At 39.3% G+C, this 26,703-nt stretch overlaps 3 protein-coding genes across 4 annotated transcripts in view; 1 reads left to right on the top strand and 2 right to left on the bottom strand.

Moving 5' to 3' along the window:
- The window catches only part of LOC146517475 (complement C3-like), a 32,887-nt gene extending 24,520 nt beyond the window's left edge, over window positions 1-8,367 (bottom strand). Inside the window, exons 1-15 of the mRNA XM_085164319.1 lie at window positions 8,206-8,367; window positions 8,099-8,116; window positions 7,945-7,980; window positions 6,772-6,810; window positions 6,279-6,468; window positions 5,423-5,588; window positions 4,870-4,940; window positions 4,538-4,629; window positions 4,078-4,160; window positions 3,902-3,989; window positions 2,880-2,982; window positions 1,666-1,780; window positions 696-811; window positions 451-594; window positions 86-298 (exon numbers count right to left, since the gene is read on the bottom strand). Coding sequence (XP_085020445.1) covers window positions 86-298; window positions 451-594; window positions 696-811; window positions 1,666-1,780; window positions 2,880-2,982; window positions 3,902-3,989; window positions 4,078-4,160; window positions 4,538-4,629; window positions 4,870-4,940; window positions 5,423-5,588; window positions 6,279-6,468; window positions 6,772-6,810; window positions 7,945-7,980; window positions 8,099-8,116; window positions 8,206-8,285 — 1,554 coding nt within the window. The 5' untranslated portion in view covers window positions 8,286-8,367. The remainder of the gene's footprint in view (window positions 1-85; window positions 299-450; window positions 595-695; window positions 812-1,665; window positions 1,781-2,879; window positions 2,983-3,901; window positions 3,990-4,077; window positions 4,161-4,537; window positions 4,630-4,869; window positions 4,941-5,422; window positions 5,589-6,278; window positions 6,469-6,771; window positions 6,811-7,944; window positions 7,981-8,098; window positions 8,117-8,205) is intronic.
- A 1,773-nt stretch (window positions 8,368-10,140) lies between these two features.
- Window positions 10,141-15,200, bottom strand: yju2b (YJU2 splicing factor homolog B). Of its 2 annotated transcripts, none has more exons than XM_085164361.1 (10): window positions 15,096-15,200; window positions 14,334-14,383; window positions 14,167-14,220; window positions 13,995-14,077; window positions 13,423-13,478; window positions 13,262-13,322; window positions 12,954-13,096; window positions 12,500-12,672; window positions 11,109-11,247; window positions 10,141-10,978 (listed from the first exon to the last, which is right to left on the bottom strand). In XM_085164361.1, exons 2-10 carry the CDS (start codon window positions 14,334-14,336, stop codon window positions 10,485-10,487), a joined length of 1,206 nt encoding a protein of 401 aa, XP_085020487.1. In that variant the 5' UTR covers window positions 14,337-14,383; window positions 15,096-15,200; the 3' UTR covers window positions 10,141-10,484. The 2 variants fall into 2 exon arrangements, with proteins under 2 accessions (XP_085020487.1, XP_085020488.1); XM_085164362.1 differs by having other exon boundaries at window positions 15,103-15,191.
- LOC146517473 (transcription factor IIIA-like) lies at window positions 15,140-26,210 on the top strand. Its single transcript, XM_085164360.1, has 3 exons — window positions 15,140-17,275; window positions 22,756-22,867; window positions 25,928-26,210. The coding sequence occupies exon 1, from the start codon at window positions 15,155-15,157 to the stop codon at window positions 16,370-16,372; it is 1,218 nt and encodes a 405-aa protein (XP_085020486.1). The 5' UTR covers window positions 15,140-15,154; the 3' UTR covers window positions 16,373-17,275; window positions 22,756-22,867; window positions 25,928-26,210.
- The last annotated feature ends 493 nt before the right edge of the window (window positions 26,211-26,703 follow it).

The following is a 26,703-nucleotide window of genomic DNA, read 5'->3' as shown; positions in this document are numbered from 1 at the left end:
GTGTGTTTTATTTTTGATTTTTGTGGACAGCTGATTGTCCCACATTCTTTTTTATGTTCACGTGTATTAGAACATGTCAGCTCACCAGGTAGGTGATATGTTTGATGAATCCTCTGAACGACTCGTCTGCAGGACTGACTGTGAGCTTCACGGACAGTGTTTCTCCTAAAGACACTGTGGTAGTTCCTGTGGAGACATGCAGGTAGTTCTTTTCATGGTCATAGGTGTTGTAGGGCTGAACAGTGAACTGTTGCTTTGCCTGCTGCTCTGGTCTCAAGCCATCCTGTGCGGTTTCAGCCTGCAAAACAGGAACAAACAAGTAAAAAAGAAAAAAGTATTAAACTGAGACCAGTAGCTAGAAATGTAACTAACTTATTAGTCTTCGTGACTTCAAATAAAAAAATAGATCACACACAGGTAGAATCAGTGAGGTAGCACAGTCATACTAACAATGATGGTTTGTGGTTGATTATTCTTGGGCATGTTGATGGCAGCTCTGGTGGTTCCGGAGGACACGACTAATGGCGTGTCCAGCAAGTTCAGCTTAACCAGGACGTTACGAGCCATGGAACCATCGTGGTGGCTCACCTGAATCTGGAAAAGATTGCTCTATCTTTTTAGACTCTCACTACAATATTTATTTGACCTTCAATAATAAATTCAAATAGAATGAAAATGCATTGAAGGACCCTTACTGTGAAGTCAAACGGCAGGCCTGGCTTGAAGTACTTTGGTATGTTTTGGAACAATAAGACGTAGGGAGATTCCACAATTTTAATGCCAGACTTCTCGGCCTCAACCAGATCACTTCCTGTAATGATCATCAAACAATCCAAAAAATATATATATAAATAATCACTGACGTAATTAATGTTGTGAACAAAGAATATAGCCCTGCAGGACTAGTGACATGTCCAGGGTGTACCCCACCTCTCACTCTATGATAGCTGGTTCTAGCCTCCCTACGCCCCTGATAAGAATTAGTGAAAGAGAAAGGATAGATGCACGTTGGAACACAGAATCAAAAGGTTCTTGGAGAAAAGAGTTCTGTGCAGTGTGGAGGTGCAGTAAAGGTGAACCATTTCATGTCCATTTTCAGTTATTCTTGCTTGAGCTGTTAGTTAGTACTGCAGCAGATAAACAGGATTTTGCTTTTCAGCATTTTAACTGTTTTTCCCAGCAGCAGCAACATGATCTACATTTCCAAATAATATGATACTAAAGAGAGTCAAAGGTTTTGATTACTTTGGTTTATCCAGAATGCTAAAGGGCATGTTGATACAATTCAGAGCGTAAGTTGCGTCAGTTTGGAGTTTCACAGTAGACATTATTGATCCTGGCGAGCAGTGGTTAATTACAACACACCGGAGAGTTTGATCTTACCAGGCTATCAGAAAAGGAGCAAGGCAAAATTGACAAGCTGATCATCAACTGCTGTGAGTAGATAAAGCAGCTACAAAGCCAACTTAACACCACGTCCAAAATTCTGAGTTAGTTGCATTAGAAAGCACACAAGATTGATCTGCTCATTTACAGCACATTTTATCGTTGTGTTTTAAATGTGTTTATTTTTTAATTAATTAATTTATTGTTTTATTTATTTGTGGTTCAAAATGTTGACTTTCTTTAGTTTGTCTGAAATTCTGGCTCACACTTCATGTTTACCTGTCTTGGTGAGCACAGAGGCCTTGACATACACAGAGTTCCCGATCAAAGATCGAATGTTGGGGTAAGCACTTTTGATCTCCTCCATGCTCAGTGTAACACTTCCACCATCAAGCTGCACGAAGAGAAACAGTCACGACAACACATTTAGCAGCTATAAAGGCCATTTAGCCTACCCAGTATGTAAAATTATTATAAACTCTTGGCTCAAACACCTCTTTACAGCCACTATGCTTTTGGCAAGGATGCTTCCTCAGCAAGCTAATGTCTGTACACAGAGTACGCAAACTTCATACATCAAAGAAATATTTGAAATTTAGTTGAAGCAAAGACTTTGGTGGTTTCTTTGTTTGTTTGGGGGGGTTATAAGAACTTTTTTAAGTTCTTATAAATTACTATTTTTTTTCTCCAGCTGCACTCACGCCGTATGTTTGAGTCCCATGGCTCTCATCAACTTCCTTTTTAAAACTACTTGCAACTATTTTGCATATAGATAAAAATGACTTACGCATTGCGGTCAATGGAATAAGCCGGTATGGTCTGAGTCACCCAGCCCTAGTGACCAGTATGTGACCCCACTGAGTTGTCTGCAAATACTTCCCATTTGCTTTCTGAGTCGTAGTAAAACTTGTAAAAGTGCAACACAAACCAAAGACAGAGAGTGCTATCTTCAGAGCAGAAGCTGCATCTTCCAGTTAGCATTACTCTGTTTAGAGATTCACTACTGCTAGGTGAGTAGGTTTTTGCAGGTGAGCCATTGTCTTTCACATGACCTGCCAGCAACCAAAACAGTCACGCAGAGATTTTTCAAATAGCAGGCCCAGGGGTCACTGGCTGGTCTCCAGGCCCATGTTACTGGGGCTTTAACAACTGATTTCACAGTGAATGCCACCAACCACTCACACCTGATTAAAGCATAGATATGTTATCCTTGCAACAGGTGGTTGCCAGATATGATGATGCAGGCCTGTGTGACTAAGGCCTAAGTGTTATTAACAGAAGTAGCTGCTAACAGTGTCTCTTTATAAAAAGGGGGGGGAAAGGCTGCACCTTTTTTTTTTACTGTCCCAGTATGGTTGTTTAACACCAGAGCTAAACAAAAATAATAGTTAAGTAAAAGGAAGCAAATAAGAAAATACATTTTGACATAGATCCAAAATACAGAGGCCAAAATCTACAGCCATAGTAATGTAAAACTTTTAGGGTAAACTTACGTCTGACACCTGCTTCACTGAAGGTAATCTTATCATTTCTTTATTGATCTTGACTCCAAACACAACATAAGCTGTCCCCTGGACTGGCTCTCCATACAGGTACCTGAAACACAGTCCCCAAAACAGTTATCCATCAGTCAGTGGTGTGTTTATAAAACCTATCTAACAGTTCCCAAGCCAAATGAAGCCAACACAGAAAATGCAGTTGCTCTGATGACCTCTTGGACAGACAGTAAAAAACATGGACGTAACGTCTGGGTCAGAAAAATGAAGGCATTGCAGATGAGCCGTAAATATGTATTTTGAAGCCCCAACGTGCTGCTTCAGAGAAAATACAAAGTCCAGAAAATGATGACCATGAACGTTCTTACGGCTAAGAATGTCATTACGTTTGTATTTTTAAATTCTTGACTATTTTAGAGTCTGTTTACAGGGTAGGACATCATTTCTAAGGAAGAGTTTAGAAGAGTTTATACTAAACTCAGCCCAAGATTAAATAAAATAACCTAAAATTCATTGTGATGGAAGTAACATCTCATCATCATCATCATCATTTATTTATATAGCACTTTAAAAACACACCTGGTAGACCAAAGTGCTGTACAATACAAATATAAACATAATAATAGAAAGCAGAAACCAGACATAGCAATAAAATTAATAAAAATGTCAGTTACCCGCAGAGTTAAAAGCCAGGGAATAAAAATAGGTTTTTAATAAGGACTTAAAAACTGGCACTGATGAAGCCTGTCTAATATGGAGAGGAAGGTTATTCCAAAGCATCGGCGCTGCGACAGACAACGCTTGGTGTCCTCTAAGTTTCAGCCGTGACGTTGGGACCGAAAGCAACAACCGCTCAGCTGACCGAAGGGAACGAGAGGGGACATGGGGCTTCAACAAGTCAGACAAATAAACAGGTTTCAATAGCATTGAAAGGCTAGGATTTAGCTAGAGACTAAATATGGCCAAAGGATGTCACAAGTAAGAGAGTTTGTTGGTGTGTTTAAGTGTAATAAACAAACCTGGCTGAGACTTTTACTACCAGTTCACTGTCATCCAAGCTAAGGAAGGACTTCTTGGGTGTTAAGGTAACATTGAAGGCAGGAAGCACTAAAAAAGAAACATTACAATGAATGTGACATTCAGAAAACACAGGGAAAGATATTGTTAATTTGATTAGCATAATAACTCCACCTACCATATTTCTTCACCTGAAACTGAGAGGTGAACGTGTTCTCCTCCCAGTGGTCAAACCTTGCTGTAACAATCCATGTTCCTTCACTATAAGACATAAATGTCGCTCAACACCCAACGCAATGTTCATCCCAACAATGTAAAGGTCAAATAAAATGTCTTTGTTTTTGTTCGTCTCTTTCCTAACTGAGATTCTAACATTCTGCCATGTTGTTTGTCTTGCTGACTCGCTGCACATATTAAGCAACATACCCAGTCAGCATTTGTAAGATACTCTAAAATCTAAACTGGTGCAGGTGGTGGCCTAAAGTAAACATGTGCATGAGATAAAATCATTCTTGAATGATGACTTCCTAAAAATTTGATAAGATGACTTAGAAGCCAAGAATCTATCAAACATCTGTGTTAAACTTTCACACAGTTTGTAATATAACGTAATAGTTACCAAATGAGTCGATACTTACTTGACGTATTCAGAGAGTGGAAATGTTTCCGAAAAGATCCCATCAACAGCCCTGGTCCTGGAGACCTGTTTAACCACCACACCATCTGGATTCTATAACACAGAAACTACGTCAGCATTTGAGCTGATACATTCAGTACATGAAAGGGATATCACCAAAATACTGCCAGAATCCAGTTTATACCAAAGCTACCAAGTTATGTAGCTACAGGACAGTCCCTCTTGTACTGTCACATGGATGGTTTTAGGTCTTAATAACATCTTTTGGCACAACCATTTTATATTTCAGCAGTCACAAAAAGATTTTATATTTGCAATCAATGGTTTGTTCACCTCAATATCTATTGCGATGGAGTTGTTAATGGCCCTAAAGGTTGGAGAAGACACAAAGGCTCGAAGTCGAACTGGAGACAAGAGGAAAAGAAAGTGGACATTTCTTTTAAATCAGTCAAACAAAATTATTATTTATGATCTTTGCTACTGGAAACGTTTTAGCAACCACTATCACTATCATCTCAAAATGTACACTTATGTACAAAACATACACTTATTCTGCTTTTTTATACTAAGTTAATATACTGTGTTGTGTTGTGTTGTTTGTGTTGCGTTGTGATGTGTCATATCGTGTCGTGTTGTGGTATATGTAGTGCTGACGTAGGACAGTTTTCCAATTTCATTGTACTACTGTACTATGTATGACTGTGCAATGACAATAAAGAGTTATCTTTTCTTATCTTATCTTATCTTAAAATAGTCCTTAACAAATATGCTTTTTGAGATTCAACCTGAAAACTCTCTCGTCTAGTCATGTTATAGTTGTTTTAATTGTTCGCATCTTTATTTTGAAGTTTTCTTTGAAGTTTTAATGAATATCCTCTGTTCTCACCGGTATCTCCTGGGTTGTAGATGGGTTTGTCTGTCTGGATAAAGATGTACCCAGAGTGAAAGGTTACCATTAATATCCTCTTCTCAATGTGGAAACCTCCAAAGATCACTTTCAAAGTCACAAATTTCTTCTTCTTTTCTTTGCGATCCAGTAAATCAGAGGAAAGCTGTGATGAGATGTGATTGTGATATAGAAGACAGTTACTCTCAAAAGCTGCTCTCAGTCAGTGAATTTTATCAGTTTTTTTATCTCTAATTTCTTTCATTCACTTTGACTTTAGCATTTATTTCCGTTTGAAACAGTTTGGATTACATCCTGTCAACCAGAATGTCAAAGATGATTTTGCTCAGGATCCATCACAGTTGACAGGTTATTACAATGTGTGAAGTACAGAAAGACAGTTATGTTGGCACTGGTTGCCTGTACGGCACAAGGTAGTGAGAACCTAAATTAACTGAGAAGTCAAGGAAGTTCACAAACATTCATATCAAGACACGCTGTAGAAATTAATCTCGTTCCACAAAAATCCGACTCTCGGGACAAATTCTTGGGAATTTTAGGAGGGGCGACGTCTTACCATCGCATTAGCTCACTGGTGCTTTGACTGGATGAGCTAACAATAAATAAATATGAGCGAAGGCGGCTGCATGCAAACAATGAGAATGACTTTCATTCAACATCTAAGACTTTGCACGGCTCCTTTTGTAACTGTTTGAGGCTATTTAGTGAACATCATATCACAAATAGTTCACACATTTTTCAGATGTAGGTTAGTAGCTTCCGATAAATGACACTTGTGCACGTATCCTCTGTTTGAGTTGAATGGGTAACCTTAAATATGAGCTTGCTGAGTCACCTGTATAGGCTTGAGGGTGCTGAATCCATTTGCCTGATTTAGTGTGACCGAGTCCTGTAAAAGCGTGACAGCCTCGCTGAAGTCCTGGATCAGGATGGAGACAGCGATGGGGTCAGACACACTATCAGCCTGTAAGTAGATGTTCTCATCGCTGTCTGTCCTCAGCACATCTGGAGCCAGCAGAACGAACCTGGAGGAGAGCAACAAAACATGGATTTCACTAATACTACTGTCACCAGTGGTTCAGTCTTTATTGTGGCTACTGCAGCACCACTGTTATACACTTTCAGCACCCCTATGTTACTCTGGTGAATAATTCTAGCAAAAACAATTTCATTTTGAACCGACAAGCCAAAGCATGAAATATGAATATCTAACAGAGTAATAAAATTTAAAAAATAAATAAATAAAGATAGAACACACTTTGGTAAACATAATATACAATTTGGTTTGACTGGTGTATTAAGAGAAGGCATTTGGTGAGCATCTGTACCTTGGTGAAGGATTAATTATTTTCTGTGGTTTTTCTCTCCTACAAATGAAGAGGAAACGTATTAATTTCAGTCATCACATAGTGCTGCTAACTGAGACTGGGATAAAACATATTTTGCACATATAACAATGTACGGCTCATGACACTGCATTTTTCTATTCATCTTCAGTGTGGGAACATTTACTTATGTAATACCAAGTACCATATTTGTTGCATGAGATTTTGAGACGTCTGCATCAGCAGCGGGATTTTTTTCTTAAATAAAAAACCTAATTAAAAATGAATTGTACAAAATTCATTTTAAGAAATAAGATAAGATAAGATAAGATAAGATAAGATAAGATAAGATAAGATAAGATAAGATAAGATAAACCTTTATTAGTCCCACAGGTGGGACATTTTTTGGTCACGGCAGAAAGTTTAAGATCAGTAAAAGTTAAGAAAAGCACAATAGAATAGGATAAGAAAAAATAGAATAACACACTATACAACAAGAATAAAATACTTTATACAATAGAATAAAGTGCTGTACAAAATAGAATAAAATTCTTTGTTATAGTAGGAAAAATTGTACTTGGTAATATTGCAAATCAGTTACAATTGTGTATGGGATGTGTGTGTGTGTCAGCACATGTGGTCATCTGCAGAAACCATGTTATAAATAAACTGCACAAAACATAAGCCACATGCAGCAAATATGATACAACTTTAAACTGATATACAGTATTTCATTTCTTCTTCTTTTTTAAATGTCACCAGGTTCAATAAACTCTTTTCAAACAATGCAAGTTTTTGGCAATTATTTCAGACTGGCTTAACAGGGTTACAATTAAAACGGAGAGGGGATAATGACATGCAAGTTGCAATAACAAATGTATAAAAACAAAAATTAATAAGAAACAGCATGCCTTAATGATATTTTTAAAAGGGACATAAGACATTCTTAATCATTATAGCAGAAAAGGCCACACAAAACAACGATGAGAATACGTTTGATAAGGAAATTAGAGCACATATCCAAAGATTGAGGGTAATAAATACGAATTTGATATTTTAAAATACATGTTAAAGAAAAACAGTGAATCAACACATCTTAATTTCTTAACTTATTCCTTTTTTTAGTTTATGCATATTTTGCTTTCTGTTAGGCCGAATCCATCAAAGGTTACTTACTCATGAAGATGCCAGTATCGGTCAATTGGTACAAATCTGGGGATGAGATTCAAAAACAATAACTGAAGCTACCAGAGGCTTAACCTTGTCTGTACTGTATGATTCTTGCCCACAGACCTCCTGTGTAAACATGTTTGTGCACACACATACATACCTGTCCCTCCATGGATGCCTGTAAAGATCACAGCACAGTTATTATACAAAACCTCAAAGATGTAATGTCCAACACACAGCAGGTCCTGAGTAAGTAAAGCCTCTTACCTCCTAGAATGGTCAAATTGTCCATTTGAGTTGCAGAAAAGTACAAGGAATAAAATGTTGTGTAGCTTCAGTCGAACCATAACGATTGTCTTGGAGTTTCTGTGGACTATGGCTACCAGTCAGTCACCTAATTTGAGAGACCCAAAAACTTTGTCATACTTCCTCATCAGATACTGTAGAGTCAATAGAAAGGGGAGGGATGTAGCTGCTGATCAATAAAACAAACTATAGACTTGGCAAAGAATCACGGGGAGGTCTTAACCAGGGCAAAGGGTCATTTTGTTTTTAGTTCACTTATTTTACTTACTAACATGACGAATGGAGCTCAGCTGGAAGTTACAGTAGCACCAATCATGCATTTCATTGTCAATTGAATGTGCACGCAGCAGGCATGTGGTAATGAAGAAAATGTGTAAAGTTGTTGTATTATTTGTGACTGACAACGCACTGGCTTGGCTTTCTTGTTATCTGTGTCTGTTTTTTTTCAAGCAACTGGTGGGTGGACCTGACCCAGTTTCAGATGTTGGCCCCATTCGGATCACCTATCAGGTTTAAACTCAATGAAGAAGCCAAATCACAGGCTCATCTGGTGGGCTTTCTTTCAGTCTGACAATTTGGACATTCAGCATATCAAAGATAATGTCATGGCAGATGCTTTGTCCCGTGTCCCTCAGTCATTTGTCACAGCTGTATCATTAATATGCTTCGTACTAGTTCCTCTTCAGTATTCCTTCCTCCGCTAGGATCCAAGACCGCTGAGTCTGGAGATGGAAGCGGTTTGAGCATATATCAATGTGCTTGGCAGTGAGGTTGATTATGAATAAAAAATCTGTAAAATGTTACATGTGTTAGGTTTATTTATAATGTCAATAGTTGTCCAGGTTTGTAGGAACTGCTTCATGGAAATGCAAACCTGAGCAGGTCAGGCTAAGACGCCCTACAAAGAAGCCCTGCCAGGGCCTTTCTTTTCTTAATGGGTGCTGCTTGGCTGACAAAGCATTTTGGTTTTTGGTGTTGGCACATGCTCACTCATACACCAACGCTTTCAGACATGGCATGCATATGCTGACAATTACTCAAGCTTTTTTTTAGTTTCTTTATTTCATGAAAGTATTTAACAACCTCCTAAGTCTACGTATGGTCTCACACCTCATTGACATACTTTGAGCCAGGCTGTGACACCTTAGTGTTAATCTGCTGCTAAGGGTTTTTTTTTTTTTACACTGCTGGAATTGCAGCTACTAGAGCAGCAAACTGATCTGGGTGTTTATCACCAAAGATAAATCAATAAAATTAATTGCTTTTCAATCTGGCAATAAACTACAGGGATTTCACCACAGCGCCTACATTAACCTTTAATGTTGAAATGTATCCGCTTTAAAGCTTCAGAGCGCCAATGAGCAGCTGTCACTTTAAAAATAAACTCCAATACTGAGAATTAGCGATAAAATAATGATCTAAAAATAATTACTTTCCACTTTGCAGTTTAAATCCTAAGAGCAATGATTTTCTGAAGTATTCAGATAGGAAATGAAGTATTCATTTCATAGGAAATGAATACTTCATTTCCTGTGTTATTGCAAGTGTTCTGTTTCTTATATTCTTTATTCATTTGTAATCCCTGTTTCATCACCATCTGATAACATCAACAAGTCGAGTAGGCAGCGCTCATATAGATCATTTTGTGTGAGTGCACACAAAGCCTGAATCTGAAAACCTGGCTGGTAACCACACTTGTGACTGTGATTATCTTCAGCTGGGATTTGTAAAGCCAGCCGAAGTCAAAGAAGGACCGTCTGTGTTGAAGCTCCTTTGTAGTAAACCCTTCAGGCCTGTGACTTTGCATCTGGTACAAGTTATTCTACTGTGGATGGATAGTTTCAACACTTTGAGCCAACATACTGAACTAAAATTTAAACAAAAATACAGCAATACTAGATCAAGCAGTTTACATTTAATTTTACAAGCTTCTTGGCTGTTTAATTACTGGGACACATGTTTGGGCATCTGAGGCATGTAGGTTAGATAACCAAATACCATATGCTGGGTCAAGTTCTAAACATTTTTTCCAACACATTCACACATGAGACAACCATGACACTGTAATCTGCAGGCCACACAGATCTTAAAAAGATGAATGCAGCACTATTACTTCAGCAGATAAAAGAAGCATATGTTAGACGTCTGCAGCTGTGACAAATATCTACAGTTTGTTTTTATCTCCATTTTTCTTGTGACTCTTCACTGAAAACACAAAGTGTCCCATTTATCATTCAGTCTCACTGTCCAGACTCTGAATCCGAGTCACTGTAGTCTGCCACCAGAGATGTGACTCCTCCTGAGCATTTACTCCGCTCCTCCACCTTTCCATTTGTCAGCTTTTTGTCTGCTTCCTCTGTAGGTCTGATATGTACTTCCTTGAAACCATCACCATTTGTCTCATTCTGAACCATTTGTTCCGATACTACACATGGGGTTTCCACTGTGGGTGTGGCCAATGAAATGTCCCCATCGCTTGTGCTGACATCGTGGTGTGACTTTTTGCGGGTGATGGTGGCACACTGTTCAGTCTTGTTTCCAGATTGTGATGTCCGTTTGCGGATGAAAGGACTGTGTGAGGAACCCAGGGCTTTGGCCACAGCTATTTCTTTCCCCTGGAGTCCAATCTTATGGAGCAGGCTGCCTGCAGCACCACCTGGTGGTGTTGACGCAAAGTTAAACCATGAACGAGAGGCGATCTCCTTCCTTTTGCTCTGCTGTTTGTCCTCATATGCTAATCGGAAATGAGAGGAGAAAATGATGCAGAAATTTTAAAGGATTTCAGACATTTTCAAAGTGAGACAGTAAATAATTCACTATACGCTTTTTAAATTTATATACTTGTGACAAAATATGTTGCTTACAGTCAGGTGCCTGGTAGGTAAGCAGTGCTGCCAGTTTTTTATCCTCCTCCTTCTCTGGTAACAGTGGGATGGATAAGTTGGTTCTCATCCTCACCGCATTATCCTTCTCCTCCTGATCAGCCAGAACTTTCTTCTCTTCCTATGCAGCCAAGCAACACGACAAAGGAAGACATTGTAGGAAACTTTTAATTTTGTCATTAAAATCCAGAGCTTGATGGAAAATTTTAAAACAAAATCCAGTCACACAGGCCTAGAGACTAGGTAGTAGCTGCCTGGCAACCACCAAATACAGGAATGGGTATTCCCTGACCAGCTGAGAGTACTGTAGGTTGACTCCTGCTGGTCTGTGCAACACCGTATACTTCAAACAAGTGTAAGCTGTTGCACTGAAAACCTGTCTGTGATTACTTCAGTCACTAGCAGATTGCCACAGTCAGCCGTGGTTTGTAGGAAAGGCGCAGACTTATGTATAAGCATTCGCCAACTAGCAGTAGTAGAACACCCCAAAGTGTCATGCAAACTGGAAATGAAGCTTGTTTACCTTTACAGTAAAAGTTGTGTCCTTTGAAACATGCTGGCTTCAGCAGTGGGCCACAAATTTAGTTTTAACAATGAAAACTGTCAATTTCCAATTTGTCTCGTACTTCCAAGTTCTGTGAGGCAGTGGGCAAGGGTTTGTAGACAATCCTACAAACTATGAGCACTAAATTTTGTACAGCACCCGCTTTCTGGACAACTTTACAGTGGCAGCCAGAACCCCCCAGCAACTACTCAACAAGCAGGCAGAGAACGAACATTTTGGTCCTGATGTCCAGAGGCTGCCTGGTGGGGTCGCTGACAGACGTCTAGGCCCGTGATAACACAAAGGTGTGTAAAAGGATGAGTAAAAGACTATTACAGAGAGTGTTGAAGAAAATGCAGTTACATGCATATTTTATTTTAACTAGCAGTAGTTTAGGTCTTTAATGTGAATATCAGTTCGCAGACACGACTAAAATAAATGAAGAAAATACTTGATTTTTTTGAAAACACAAAAAAGAAAATATGAAAAGTGCAGCTGTAGAGGGCAACAAGATTTAGCTTTTCATTTGAAACATGTTATATTCTATGCATTATAAATTAACACTAGCAGACATTAAACTTTTACTGGCATGTGTTGTATTTTTCTTTTGAAATGTGTAATGACTGAGTGAAAATATAATAATAATTTATAATGGTATACTTTATTTTGTAATGTCTTAATATTTTCTGCAAGCAAAGGGTGTTAATCCAGCCACCGACCTTAATTTTAGGCCTGTGAATGAACCATTTAGAAAATGTTACTTCTGAATGTCTAAGCAAATGAGAAAAGTAGTATTACTGCAATGGCCAAGAGGATGTCAATATCTTACTCTGAATTTCCTACGGAGGGTGCTGTTGAGCTGGAAGTCATCCTTCTTCCCGGCCTGATAGTCCTGGATCTCTGACAAAGACGGCAGAGCCTTTTTTAGCTTCTCCTTGTCTTTCCCACCGTGGTCCAGTTTGTACATGGCATCCGTCTCCAGCTTCTCCTTCTCTGCCCGCTCTGTCCAAAGAGGAACAAGTATCGTAAGTATTGTATCGAGTAGCAACAAACAAGCCCTTTTTTTGTAAAAAATGACATCAGATTACATCAAATATTCAAATAACCATTTGTGGAGAGGTCTTTTGATGTGATATGTGCTGTCTATATGATTCTGTCCAACACAGAAAAATGATTATATCATGGTGCCCATTTTGTGCATAATATTTACACACAGTGCAGGTAAGAGCACTGACCAAACCGTTTGTTTGTTTGTTTGTTTGTAAAAGCCACAACTGTGTTACCTGTAGTGAGAATCTGTTCATTCTCAGCCATGTCCCAGCGCTCCTCCTTCCTGCGAGCCCCGCTTACTATGACATAGTCACAAGTGGCTGGGTCTGTCTGCATCTCAATGTAGTTCACACAGAGATGGCACTTCATCCGAAATCTGGTTAAGGAAACAAGATTTTAATTCGAGGACAGCTTCAAGATGAATTTTACTGTGATACTGTAAAGTGCAGCATACAGACACACATGTTTATAGTTCTGATTTAAAGTTTGCACAACAGCAAAAGCTTTTTCTTTTAACAGCTGACCTGATCCTCCCGTTTACCTGTAAATTGGCGTGGTGTAATAGTTCCCCACTTTCTTCTTCTCCGCATTGTACCGAACCCCTGTGCAAACAACACACCAGTGTTGTGGAAATGAAAAGAAGGACTGATTGTACCTCAAAGAAAATGATACAATGTTATCATTCATTCATTCCAAACTTACCCATGCCAATGTGATTTTTGCAGCCATCACACCAGATGTTGTAAGGCATCTCAAACCTTGATGGAACCAAAATAGATCATTAAAACATGTAATTTGGGTGAGTTTTAAAGAAAAACCCTTATGTACAAAAGCTCCAGGTTCTGTTCAATCTTTCTGCCATTAAAAGGAAATGCTTTATTTTTATAGATTCACCATCTGGCTATTTTCTGTAATTTAACACAAAAATAATAATAAGTTATTATAAAACAATAAAACTAAATCCATACAATTCTAGACAGAAAAAAATCTAAAGCTGGAGAAAAAGCCAAACAAAAATGAATGCTAATCAAAAACACACAAAACTCTAATAACTATATAATACACGTATACACGTACATGTATTATTTTTCTTATTTTTAATCACATGGTGATGGTGGTGGTAGAATATCATTCATGAAGCCACAGCTATACTGTGGCTTCTGTCATTTGAATGTACAAATATTTTTGAGGACCGCAACTCATACAAGACTGAAAATGTAATAATTTCCCATCTCCAGCCTCAGTTCATTACTACTCTACAAGTGTGCACTAACCTGATAATGAGGATGCCCTGGGACAGTTTCCGGGCTCTCTCACGCAGGGCGTGCGTCTTATGGTAGCCATTGAGGGATCCATGCTAAAGATAACGAATGATAAAATGTAAGCTGTACAAAAAAGTAAAATTAAAACAACTGACACCCAAAAAGTTTGTGTGATCTAACATACCTTGGCCGGATCAAAATCTGGAGGATAATACTTGTTTGTTCCCTTTCTTTCACCCTGTCAAGAAAACAATGCAGAAGACTTTATTAATAAAGAATACAAACTATTATTCTTTAGCTAGTATTTCCAATTGTGTGCATCCCTGGAAACATCGCTGAATTAAAGCTTACCATTGTGACAACTGGAACGCTGCCCCAGGAGTGAACTCACTCCTTTTCACCTGACAAAAAAAGGTCAGTCATTGACACCACACTGTAACAGTAAGGTTAATGTACCTTTCATTGTAGCAATTTAAGCGCCCTTCTTAATTATTTTTAAGAATATTTGAAAAAGTATCCTGTAAGTTAGGAAATGAATCACACACAAACATACTGATTTCGCAAGGAACACATAGCTTTGCATATGTTATCATAGTTTCACTCCCCGAGTATCTTCTAAACCACAGACAGCATAAAACACCGCACCTCGCCACCTAATATTTCAAAAGCTGGCGAAACTGATTTCATCCGAAAGCACGTTGAAATAAATAGCCCAGCAATCTTTTAACAAACAGTTCAAGTCTAAATTAAGCTCTGATTCGGATGCATAACAAAAGAAACCAACTGTCTTTGAAGCGCAAAACGTCGAAATTAGTTTGTTAAAGAGCACGTGAACACTGAAAGCATTTCTGTTACACTAGTGTCGTGTACATTAAACACTATATCAAAAGGTATTTTGACAAATTTCTGGAGAGGATGAGCTATCGCAAGCTGGCCGAAGGCTACGTAGCCTTAGCAAAAGCTAGCTTGCTACTTAATGTTAGCGCCTGCTACTAGCGTGAATGAGAAAAACGCGAACACAAAAACATCCATAAATAAAAAAATCACTGCAGTGACATTTGAAAGATCCAACAGCTGTGATTACTCGTGAATGAAAATCTAAGGTATACTCACAAACAACCTTGGAACTGCCGTTTGTACTGCTGCTGCACAACAACAACATCAGAGGGTTGATGGGTAATGAAGACGTAATTTCCTGGCATCGGAAGTGGCGTCACGTCGAAAAGCCCTCTGGGAAGCGCCGGTATCGGGAGAAAAAACGTGTTTTTGAGCGAACTAAAAACAATTCGCCTGTCAATGCCGCAGAAATGGAAACTAAAGTGGAGTCATACAAACGTTTTATCTGTTCGTTTAGCGGCTGCTCGGCTGCCTACAACAAACAGTGGAAACTGGACGCTCACTTGTGTAAGCACACGGGGGTGAAGCCGTTCTCGTGCGAGCGCGACGGCTGCGGTAAGGCGTTCTGTAGTAAGTACCACCTAGCGAGGCACGAGCTCAGTCACAGCGGAGAGAAGCCTTTCCGGTGCACCGTGGACGGCTGCGCGGAGGCCTTCACCACCAACGCAAACCGGGCCCGACACATCGGCCGCATCCACTGCCTGGAGCCGAGGAAATACGTCTGCAAGTTTGAGGGCTGCGGCCTCGAGTTCAAGAAGAACAAACAGCTCAAATCTCACATGTGTGAGCAGCACACTCAGCTGCCCCCTTATCAGTGCACTTACGAAGGCTGCCAAATGCGATTCAGCTTCCCCAGCAAACTGAAGCGTCACGAGAAGGTGCATAGAGGGTATCCCTGCAAAGAGGAGAGCTGTGATTTCACAGGGAAGACCTGGACTGAGTACGTGAAGCACAGGAAGGAGCAGCATAGAGTCACCCTGAAGTGTGAGCAGTGTAGCCGAGTGTTCAGGGACACCTGGTTTCTGCAGCAGCATCAGCACATCCACTCTGAAATGAGAGTGGTCCTCAAATGTCCCAGGGATTCCTGTGACAGGTCGTTCACCACTGCCTTCAACCTGCAGAGCCACATCTGCTCCTTCCACGAGGAGCACCGACCCTTCGCCTGCACCCATGCCGGCTGTGGGAAGACGTTCGCCATGAACCAGAGCCTCCAGCGTCACAGCGTCGTCCACGACCCACAGAGGAAGAAGCTGAAGAAGCCAAGAGCCAAAAGATCTCTTGCTTCGAGGTTAAGCGGTTACTGTGAAACAAAGAGAGTGGTCTACAAAATGCAACCCGAACATGCAGCGCATAGACAGTCTTCACAAGAGAAAGCTGACCAGCCTGGCCCCTTTGAGCTGGTGTCTCTCCTACAGGACGCATCCTTGCTGTGCAGCCCTGCTGTGGACAGGCAGGGACTTACAAACACCCTGGCTACACCATTATCAGTGTAGAGTCAAATGAAGAGGAGCACCTCGGTTTTGTGTGGACAGCAGGCACTTTTAACAGAGCATTTATAATATATATTATTTGTGACATGGTTGTTGGGAGTTGGTTGGTTCATTATAATTTACAGTCTTTCTGAAAGGGAATTCAGAATGAAGAAGTGGAACCTGATCCTGGTTTTCTGTCCTCTGGGTTATGTCCGCTGCAGTGTTTCATTGTAGAAAAACATTACAATGTTTTTTTCCCCAGGGCCATTCATTTAATTATGTTTGGTGTTTGTATATAAGAAAATATATTTTGTTTACTGTATAAAACTTGAAAAAATGTGATAGGTGTTTTTTTACTACATAATGACAGTATTTCAATAAAACCCGTGGAATGTATTTTTTTTTCTTCAGTGCTCTTATATGTTCATTTAAATAAGTGGGTCATAATATAACTTGTCCAGGAGTTCAGTGCAACTAAAATGCAGAGCTTGGTGTTGACATTTATCGGTTGGTAATTCAAGTCTTAAGACTAATAATAAAACAGTTTTCAAATCCTTTGAACTCAGGGTTCGTACGGGTGCTTGAAATCCTTGAAAATGCTTGAATTTTAATGTTGTATTTTCAAGGTTTGAAAAGTGCTTAAATTTCAGATGTGGTGCTTAAAAGTGCTTGAAAGTGTAACTGTATTTCATTCACCACAAATAACTATCTGGTTCAATAGATTTCATATCAGATAGAGAAATAAAATGAGTCGCAAAATTTCGCTGTCTGGGCTGCCTTGCGCCTCCGTCTGTTTCAATATGTGACCCCGCCCCTCCGTCGGACAGTCGGGGATTGGGTGCGCTAACATACCTGTAGGTTGCTGTTTTAATGAGTGTTTGATGGAACAAATGGCGGAGTTTGCGCTCTCCAGTCGCATGATAGGTGAGTCCTAGTAAATAATTTTCCAGTAGGTGTACGTTACACATGCTAATTTTTAAAATTATGATTATTTTTTTTGCTATCAAACTCGCTGGAGAAATGATTGAAATGCACTGACGTGATGCAGTATGGCTAGGGTTGCCAACCGTCCCTTAAAAAACGGAATCGTCCCGTATTTAGAAACAAAAGTACACGTCCCGTATTGAGCTAATAAGGGACGCACTTTGTCCCGTAATACAGTGAGAATCAAAAGTAGTCTATAAGTTTTAATGTAATTAACGCTTTGTTTGAAAACATAATTCCCAGCCCCGCCCCTGCTTTGTGACCAATGAGCTGACAGCACACTTATGACAATTCGAGTATGACAATTCAGATTACCGCTCATCTCATTGGTTGAGGAAAGGTCGCTTGCGGAGAAAATACCGGAAGACAACAGATGACCACAACAAAAAGCATGGCCAACAGGGAAACAAACGCCGACACTGCGGTGCAAGTCTCAGACGACAGTACACCTGAAGCTGGGCAAACACTGCGATTTTCAAACTGCACGATTGGCTCGCATGGGTTATAAGTTCGTAGGTCACGATGCAGGTCTCACACTATACCGCCCGATGCTCTGATGCGACCTGAGTCACACTGTGCCTCCATAAAATGAAGGTTATAACAGAAAATCTGTCGCTCGCTCTCCCTCTTTGTCTTTCACTCACACAGACACACACCACCATCAACTTTGCTAAATTACTAATGACAAACATGATCAGGCAGCTGTGATTGAGCAGCAATGTAAATCCAACTATTTTCACGGTTGTTGTGGTCGTGATAATTTGGTGATGCCACATCGAAAAGGCTCGGATGAGCTTTCCAAAGTTCTACAAGTTGTGCCTCCATCGCTTGAGTCCAGATCACACGCTGCACAGCCGTGCTGCGCCGTCTTTTTCACCGACGTTTACGTGTTTGCGCGTGAGCAGTGTGAGCGGCTGCGGTGACACCCTCACGAGCGATTGATGATCGGGAGCTGGTCGTGAGGTGTTAATCGCTTCTCGTTACCCCACGTATACTACACGATGCACGATGAAGGCCAAAATCGGGCCGATCACCAAATTGGTCGCACGACTCAAAAATCGGCTCAAAATGGGCCAAAAATCGCACAGTGTGAGCCAGGCATTAGACCAGCAATGTTTGTTCCTCTCAGAGAAAGAAAAAAAGGCTGCAAAAGTGCAGGGAAGAATGGGAAAAGGAAAACACCTGGCTGGAAAAGTGCACGATAACATCTATAAAGCGCACTGCACTGTGTGCCGGCGCACTTTTTCCATAGGCGTGCTTCTAATGGTGGGCACATGAAGAACATGAGGGGCGTGAAAGCTCGGGGAACCCTTAACCAATTTTTGTCTACCAGGCCACGGCAGAACCAGATATGGTAAACACTGGTTTGTTTGTTTTTAAACCCTCTGGTTAAGGTTAAAATGGGCATGTGCAGTGAATATCAGCGCTATGTGGCCAGAAGTGTGATAATATAATTTATTTTGTGTAATAAACAACTGCAAGGATAGATGATTACAACAAATAGATGAGTAATACATAAAAGTAATACATAGATGAATAATGATGATGAGTTATGACGCGTAATCATGGGAACAAGTGGGTTTACAAACGGGAGCAAAAGCTGAAATAATGCCTCTGCTGAAGCCAATTGCACTAAATGCACTAAATGTGCACTGTTACAAGAATATTTTTCTTTCTATTGTTTTCTATTAATTTATATAATTTTAAGTTAAGCAGGACAGAGTTCTTTTAAAGAAAGATTTACTTTTATTATCAAAAGTTAAGCATGACAGGCTTCTGTTTAAGAAAGAGACCTGTTTTATTGTGTTAATGTTGTCATTTTGAGCTAAAAATAAATGGCTAAATGATTTTTGTTTCCCATGTGTTGATATCACAAAGAATACGCATCTACTTAAATCAAATTCAAGTCAAATGGTTAAAAAAAATAATTTCACAACAAAAAAAGAGCTAAAAAATTCACCACACTGGGAAGGGTGAAGACAACTGGGTCGCCCGGCCCTGGCCACGAGGTGTCCCTTATTTATTTCTCAGGGAGTTGGCAACCCTAAGTATGGCAGCGCTATTATGGAACATGCTGTGAACTTAGCTAACGTTACTTAGCAGTAATATGAGTTAATTTACTCAAGTGAAAGTTTTAAACATTAGCCGATACATAAACTAGCCAACTTAGGCTTTCTGATTAACCCTCTGGGGTCAACGGACCCAGAGTCTCCATTTCAACTTGGGTCGAACATGCGGATTTAAAACTATGTACCAGGTTTTAAATTGTGTTGATAGGGCACGTAAAACCGATGTTTTTTGGGGGTTTTCTGAATAAAACTGGCGTTTACTCCGGGAAGAAATGGTAAAAACAGCGTTTTCTAAGGAGAGCGCTAGCAAACATGCTTTGATTGTGAGTGAAAAAAGAAAAAGAAAAACACTCCTTCCCTATTGGTGGAAAAATGTGCCGTGTGGACCAATCAAAAAATGATATGGCAACATGTGGCATTTGGTTGTTTGGGAAGAGGGGGAAGTTTTAGGAGTGACCGGTGAGAGAGAGAGAGAGAGAGAGAGCGAGAGTTTTGATATCTGAGAGATTTGTGACGTTTACCGTGTTTGGAGTCTCAGTTAGTGTGTTGTCTTGTGTAGTTAGTGTGTGGTGTACTCGTTGTTTTGTTTTGTGTGTCAGTTCTACTGGTGAACGTCACAGTTGCTGCCTTAAAGCCACCAAAGGCAGATTGCAGTGTAAACGCTGAGTGACACACCTGCTGTCAGACCTGCAGGTTTATCCCTGTGCTGTTCTCATCTGTGTTATAATGGACACAAACTATTTTTTGTAGTTGCATAAATAATTTAAGTGCCTTCTTCTTTGATGCAGAACACCTGATTGTTCTGTAAATACTTTTAAATGGTTATATAAAAAACGTCTGAGCCTTGGCTGCATTTTAGGTAAATAGTACCATATAACTTTGTTGTTTGCAAAACTTGTGCATATTTTTTTTTAAAAATGTACAATTTCTATTTGCATTTCAAGTTATGAAAATGATTCGTTAAACATATTGTGGTTTTTACAGTCAAAAATATCACTTTCTACTCATGTTTTAAGCACAATATTTACACATTTACAGTTTGTCAAAATGAGTAAATAACAGATTGGCAAGATAAACAGTTTTTAAAGGTGAAATATAGAGGCCAAATCAAAAGTAGTCAGAAACGGCCAATTATTCCCTGGACCCCAGAGGGTTAGAGGCTAAAAGCAAAGTTGTCACCAAGTACTGTTTATATTTGTGTGTATTGCTGTAGCTTTTTTTGAGTATCAACTTGGTGCCTTTGGGTGAAATAATGGTAATATAAGGGACCAATCCATATGGTCACAAAGAATAGCCACTTGTTTCTGTGCTACCAAAGTTTCATTCAAACTGTGTTTATCGTCAGCACCGACACATTAAACTACTTAAACATTATAAATGTCTTCAAGCTCACACTGAGGCCTGTGGGGCACAATCAGCCACAGAGACAGTACACACATTTATGTGTGTTTGTATATGAATATTTCATACTTAAAGGCTACCTGTTTATTTAAGGGAGATGAACAAAATACATTGGAATTGTACATAATAATATGACAGATGATAAAGTCAATAGATTTTAAGTAGATGCTTGTGCATTCTTAAAGTCTTATATGTTGAATTGAACTATGTGACCTATTCAAAGCCTCCCAGTCAGTGCTGTTGTCCATGCCTGTCTGACTGTACATGATGTTATTAGCACAAACACTTTAAAGGTGATCATTTAGGACTTCAGCAATAATACAGACAGCAATCTAGTTAGCAATAGAACAGTTTTATTGGGAATTAACTTAAAAAACAAACAAACAAACATCTGTCTCCTATTTTCTGTCACACAGAAAAGAAGCATCAATATCTGATGAGAAGACTTATTTATTTCTTTTTTTAGGGGGGGGGGGGGGGGGGGGGGTTCAACAGGAGAAGAATATCTAACAAGTTGATTTGTTCACATCTTATTTTTTAAGTGAAATGTGCATCTTGAGTTTATACACTATGTATATAAGGCGCCCGTCCTTTTGCAGTATTTTTGTGTGGTGTGTTTTTCTGTCTTAACAAAAGGGGATCAAAGGTGTTTAAGTTCACCTAGGATGATTTGTTTTAATTTTCACATGGTCTTACAGATGTGATGCGAATTGAAACATGCACTTTTTTTTGGGGGGGGGGGGGGGATGTGCTGGAAAAAAGCTTGAAAAGGGACTTTGAAAGTGCTTAAAAAGTACTTGAATTTCACCCTGAAAAAGGTGTATGAATAATCTAAAACACTAAATTTTTTGCAGTGATGATAACAGTGGTATTTATTTGGAAATAATGTCTTTTTGTTTAGCATTTTTGTTCACATCAGAGTTTTTAAAGAGTTTAGGAATGAAAACTAAACTTTCACCCTGACACTACATGGCTAAACATAACAATAAAAACATCTGGACACGCCTGTCTATACAATACAATAAATGAATTATATTCCTTTAGAAGTTTCAGGTGTGTGCAGGAATCCCAGAAGTCTTAAAAATATATTAAATACATCTAATAATAAAAAGCCTTGAGTACTAATTTGTTTAAAAGGCTTTGCATCGTGATGCAACTTTGGTGCTCTACAGTTCCAGCTTTTTTTTATATGTGAAAACCGATTACATTCTCTAACTTCAAAGTCTAAAAACCCTCTTAAAAATAGCAAAGATGGTAAAGTGCCACAGAAAAGGCCTTGTGGATGATGAAGATCTTGCTCACCGACCTGAATGTCAGTCTGCAGAAACAGAAGAAGCGAGATTAACAATAAATTGAGAAAATCTCTGAAGTCGGTCTCTGTATTTTTAAGGTGTTTTAGAGTCAGACTCAGACAACAGCATAATAATATGGACAACTTTGGTATGTTGGTATTCAAAGGGGTCTTCAGTTGAACTTTTGGCTACTGATAGACACCCTGAAAATGTTGAAAAACAGCAGTATCCTACACCCTGTGTTCAGTATGAACTTTATCTCACCCCATTCATCACGTTTGGGAAAACTGGATGAGTGTTTGGACAGGAGCAGATATCTGCAGCCAGGTTCCAAATCTAAGAGCAGATTAATGCCAATGATAATGGAACTGCCTGCCTGTCTTATCACGTACAGGTGAAATGTCACTGTGTCATCATGGTCTAGGAGTTTTCAGCTGATGCCAACAACCTTGCACATCCTCAATCACAGGAGAGGTGTGCGTGTGTGTGTGAAATCACCTGCTGCTCAGATTAGCTGGAATGAAGCCCTGTGCATTCTTGTGCCTTGATGACAAACGATAGAGCGTCTCCGCTTGGACCAACAGATTTACGGCATGAATAGGAGAAGCTCCGTGCAAGTTTGACATTCCAAAGCTAAATCCTCTCTGAATATTTCCAGTTACAGGAAGGCTGCTCCCTTCATTCCTGACCTGCTCAGCTCAGACGAGCCCTATATGGACTGACTGTCTGACCAGCTCCTCCAGGAATGCACCAGAGACTGCAGCCAATTAGTATTCATAGAATATGAATGTTATCAGTCCTGTTATCAGTTCCTATTTTAAGAGCTTCCTACATGACTATTAGAGTGATAAAAGCCAAATTCATCATGTAGAACTAATTCTTCTTGGATGACACAACTGCAAAACCCTGTGATAGCTCTGCAGTCATCAACACACAGATCCAATATAATACACACTTTTTACTTTGAAATGGAATCACACTCTTTTTCTTTGATTAACATTAGTTTCTCTGTTTTGGAGGCGGGGGGTTGTTGTGTTTGTAGGTTTTGAAACCTACACTGCACACTAAGTGTATTAAAAACCTTCCCCATTACATGTATGATGGTGAACTTTTTACTTCATCAAATCAGTTTTTGCAAGGCCACAGTTTTCCCAGTGTCTGTCTGAACATGATTATAGGCTGATGGCACTGGTTTAAAGGTAACTGCTGAACAAACTTGTATTTGTATCTCAAACACTTCACTTATACTTGAAAATGTAGTTAGATGGTGGATAATTATATATTAGAAGCACAATATGTGAGTATATTCAGTCAGTTGATACAAAAAAGCACCAAAAAGTATCATTTGTATAATTTAAGAAGTGTTACATTTAAAAAAAACCCTTGGTGACTAAACTTGCTTTGGTACTAAAAAGGCTAAAAAACTAATAAGGAACCATAAAAGCATCTCTGAGTCCGTCCTTCAACTTGCTACAGCATGGAGTGTATTGTAGGGCAATGAGGTGTCTTTCTTCGTGTTGGACTGTACAACATTTTCCCACATACTGAGACAATTTCTCACAATTTGACTGGTTGTAGTTTTTCTATAAGCCGACTTGCATATAAAATTAACAGGTAACAGCAATTTCAAGTGTCATTAGGAGAAAATGTAGAATACATGACAGGAAGAAGACTTTAGGTCCACTGCAGTTGCTTAGTGAAGGAGATAGGAGTATCACAATCAAATGGTTAATGCCTCTCCTTACCCAGGTAGGATAATCTTCCTCATTGTTGAATGGACAGACACTGAGGAAGCAGTACACTCTAAAGGAAATATATTTTTGATTGTATGCATGTGCTTCACAAGAGACAAAAAACAAGGTGCTGAGCATGTAGGAATGCAGAGGCAAAGTGTTATGGAGGGCAGTGATTTTCACTTTAAGGATTTACAATGCTTTGCAAATGTAAAAGTCGGCCAGGAACCAGGCAGTTTATTAAAAACCTAGAAGTTAAAGAAGCTGTAACGTGGCCCCTGCAAAATCAGGCCAGTCTAAAGAAAATACAAAAATACAGGCAAGCGTTGTTTTTGGATTTGAAGAGGCCACCAGTACATGACCAGTGGCCATGGCTTATTGGAAAGATTTCATGCACTCAGGTGAAAAAGAACGTTTTCCCAGGACTCTGTGCAGTCGTCAGAAACACAGCCTTTAGTAGCTTGCAGGGCCACCTTTAGCACAAATAACTGTTTTCTGTAATCAGTCTCTCGCGTCATTGTGAAGGAATTTCTTTTTTACAATGTTGCTTCAGTTCATTGAGATTTACAGGCATTCATTTGTGATACTCATTTAGGGTCCTAGTACAGGATTTCAGTCAGGGTGAGGTCTGGACTTTGACTGGCCCATTTTGATTGGCGTTTTCAGCCATTCTGTTGTAGATTTCCTGCGTTTAGGATTGTTGTCATGCTGCATGCAGGACAATGACAACTTGACCAAGTTTTACCTGTCATACAGATGGCCTTACATTTGATTCTACAATACTCTGGCATGGTTCATGGTTGACTCGATGAGTGCAAGGTTCCCAGGTCCTGTGTCTGCAAAAAATAAACCCAACTGACCATGCCACTGTGCTGACAGTTTGTATGAGGTGTTTGTGGTGATCTGTTGTGTTTGGTTTTCACCAAACGTGGGAACGTGCATTATCTCCAGACATCTTCATTTTGGCCTCGTCTGTCCAAAGGACATTGTTCAAGAAGTCTTTTAGTTAGTTCAGATGAAACTCTCCAAATCAAAGCTATGCTGACATATTCATTTTAAAAAGGTTTTGTCTGAATAAGGCATACTTGTTCAGTCTTGTTCTAATTGTTCTGTCATGAACCTTCATGAACTGAGATGAAGCTCTTGGAGTTTATTTTGCGGTTTCTTCGGATATTGCACATCTTGGGGTGACTTTGCTGGGGCGTCCACTCCTGAGAATATTGTGTTAGAACGCACCTGAATGCTCCAGGACAGCAAACGGACAAAAACTGCTGACACTGCTGAAGATCATTTAATCGAGTAAATGTGATTAACAGCACATGACTTACCATCTTATTTCCTATGTAAGCAGTAAGCGTACTCAGTTTTCCAGGACAGCATAGAGCCCGCCTACAAAGTAGAAAAAGACCTTAATGGCAAGAGGTGTTTGCAGTGGGATGAAAACAAGCAAACAAAAAATAAAAAACTATTCAAGGTTTGCCTTCGTTTTTAAGTGGGGCGTAACAGTTTGCAGGGCTCAGTTTTATTCAACCAAATAAGAAAGAGATGTTTCAAGCACCTCTGCTCTACATCAGGTCATTGGTTCTCTGTGGTGCATTAAAAACAGCTAGAGATGAAGACTCATTCCTTTTGCAATTTTTCTAAATTAGAAACCATGTGTAAACATCAGCAATTGGATCCACAAAATTATATATATATATATATATATATAAAAGCACAGTACTTACAGTGATATCAACCTAACAACAACAAACAATCTTTATTTATAGAGCACATTTAAAAACCAGCAGTATACCAAAGTGCTTAACATAAGAGACAGAGAAATAACACGAGTATTATAAGGCCTTAGCAAAGTATCAAATATACTCACAGGTCAATGCCACTAATACACAGGGGTAATATAAAATGCATATCAAAATAAAAACATAATAAAAGCACAAGCCATAAAAAACCTACTTTGTTTTATTTTGACATACAGGTTTTGATACTGCTTTAAATGCTGGGTTTCTAACTTTAGAACAATATCAGTCAGTGTGCTTGATGATGTCTGATAAATAGCATCAGATTTCTATCTTTTCTGTTTTTGTTCATTTACAGAAACTGATGCCACGTTCTTTCCATTCCTGTCTTTTGACAACAGTGGAATTCCAGACGGGCTCTTCACCCTGTAATCCAAAAGGATTGTTCTTGCTCCACTGTATTTCTCCCACCACCTCCTCCCCTTTCCCCTGTCTCTTCCTGTCTCTTTAAGAAGTGGAAGGAATGTGTTGGGTCATTTGCCCTTTTGTTTTCTGGTTTCCTATGCAAATAGCTGGGAAATGGAAGCTTTCTGTAATAAAGGTCTTAATATTCTGTCCAGGCTGTCAATAAACTTACATATACATTTACAATAAGACCAAAAAAGATAAGCAAGAATGTCTGGACACATTTAAGTGGTGTCTAGCTGTGGTATTGTGGTGTTTTTCTCTACTTGATTGGTCCTAGTCCTGAATCCATATGGCAATTTAGTCATATGAGAAAGATTTAACCTTTCACCTTTGGTTTTAAAAGAAATTGGGGTTTTTTCAATCGCATTCAATGGTTTTCATCAGAAGATGGAAGCAGCAAGCGTTATTATGTAACTAAAAAGTGGAACATCACTTACCACGTGTGACAAATATGGTCATAACGAGGGGGAGAGGGTCCTCCAGACTCCTGGTGTCAGATGTGAGCGAGCCTGTTGATTTATCTACATCAATTCAGTGATTGTTGGTCATACACACTCTTCTCCAGATCAGGAATTCATTTTAATGCCCGAATCCAGTTTCTGAACTTTGCAGACATTTACCAAAATATATGTACCAAAATACATAAATATATAAAAGAATAAGAGC

This window comes from Neolamprologus multifasciatus, chromosome 6 (assembly GCF_963576455.1).
Source record: "Neolamprologus multifasciatus chromosome 6, fNeoMul1.2, whole genome shotgun sequence".
In the NCBI taxonomy this organism is placed as follows: domain Eukaryota; kingdom Metazoa; phylum Chordata; class Actinopteri; order Cichliformes; family Cichlidae; genus Neolamprologus; species Neolamprologus multifasciatus.
Note: the sequence above shows the minus strand (reverse complement) of the source record. Positions and strands in the feature narration are given on the sequence as shown.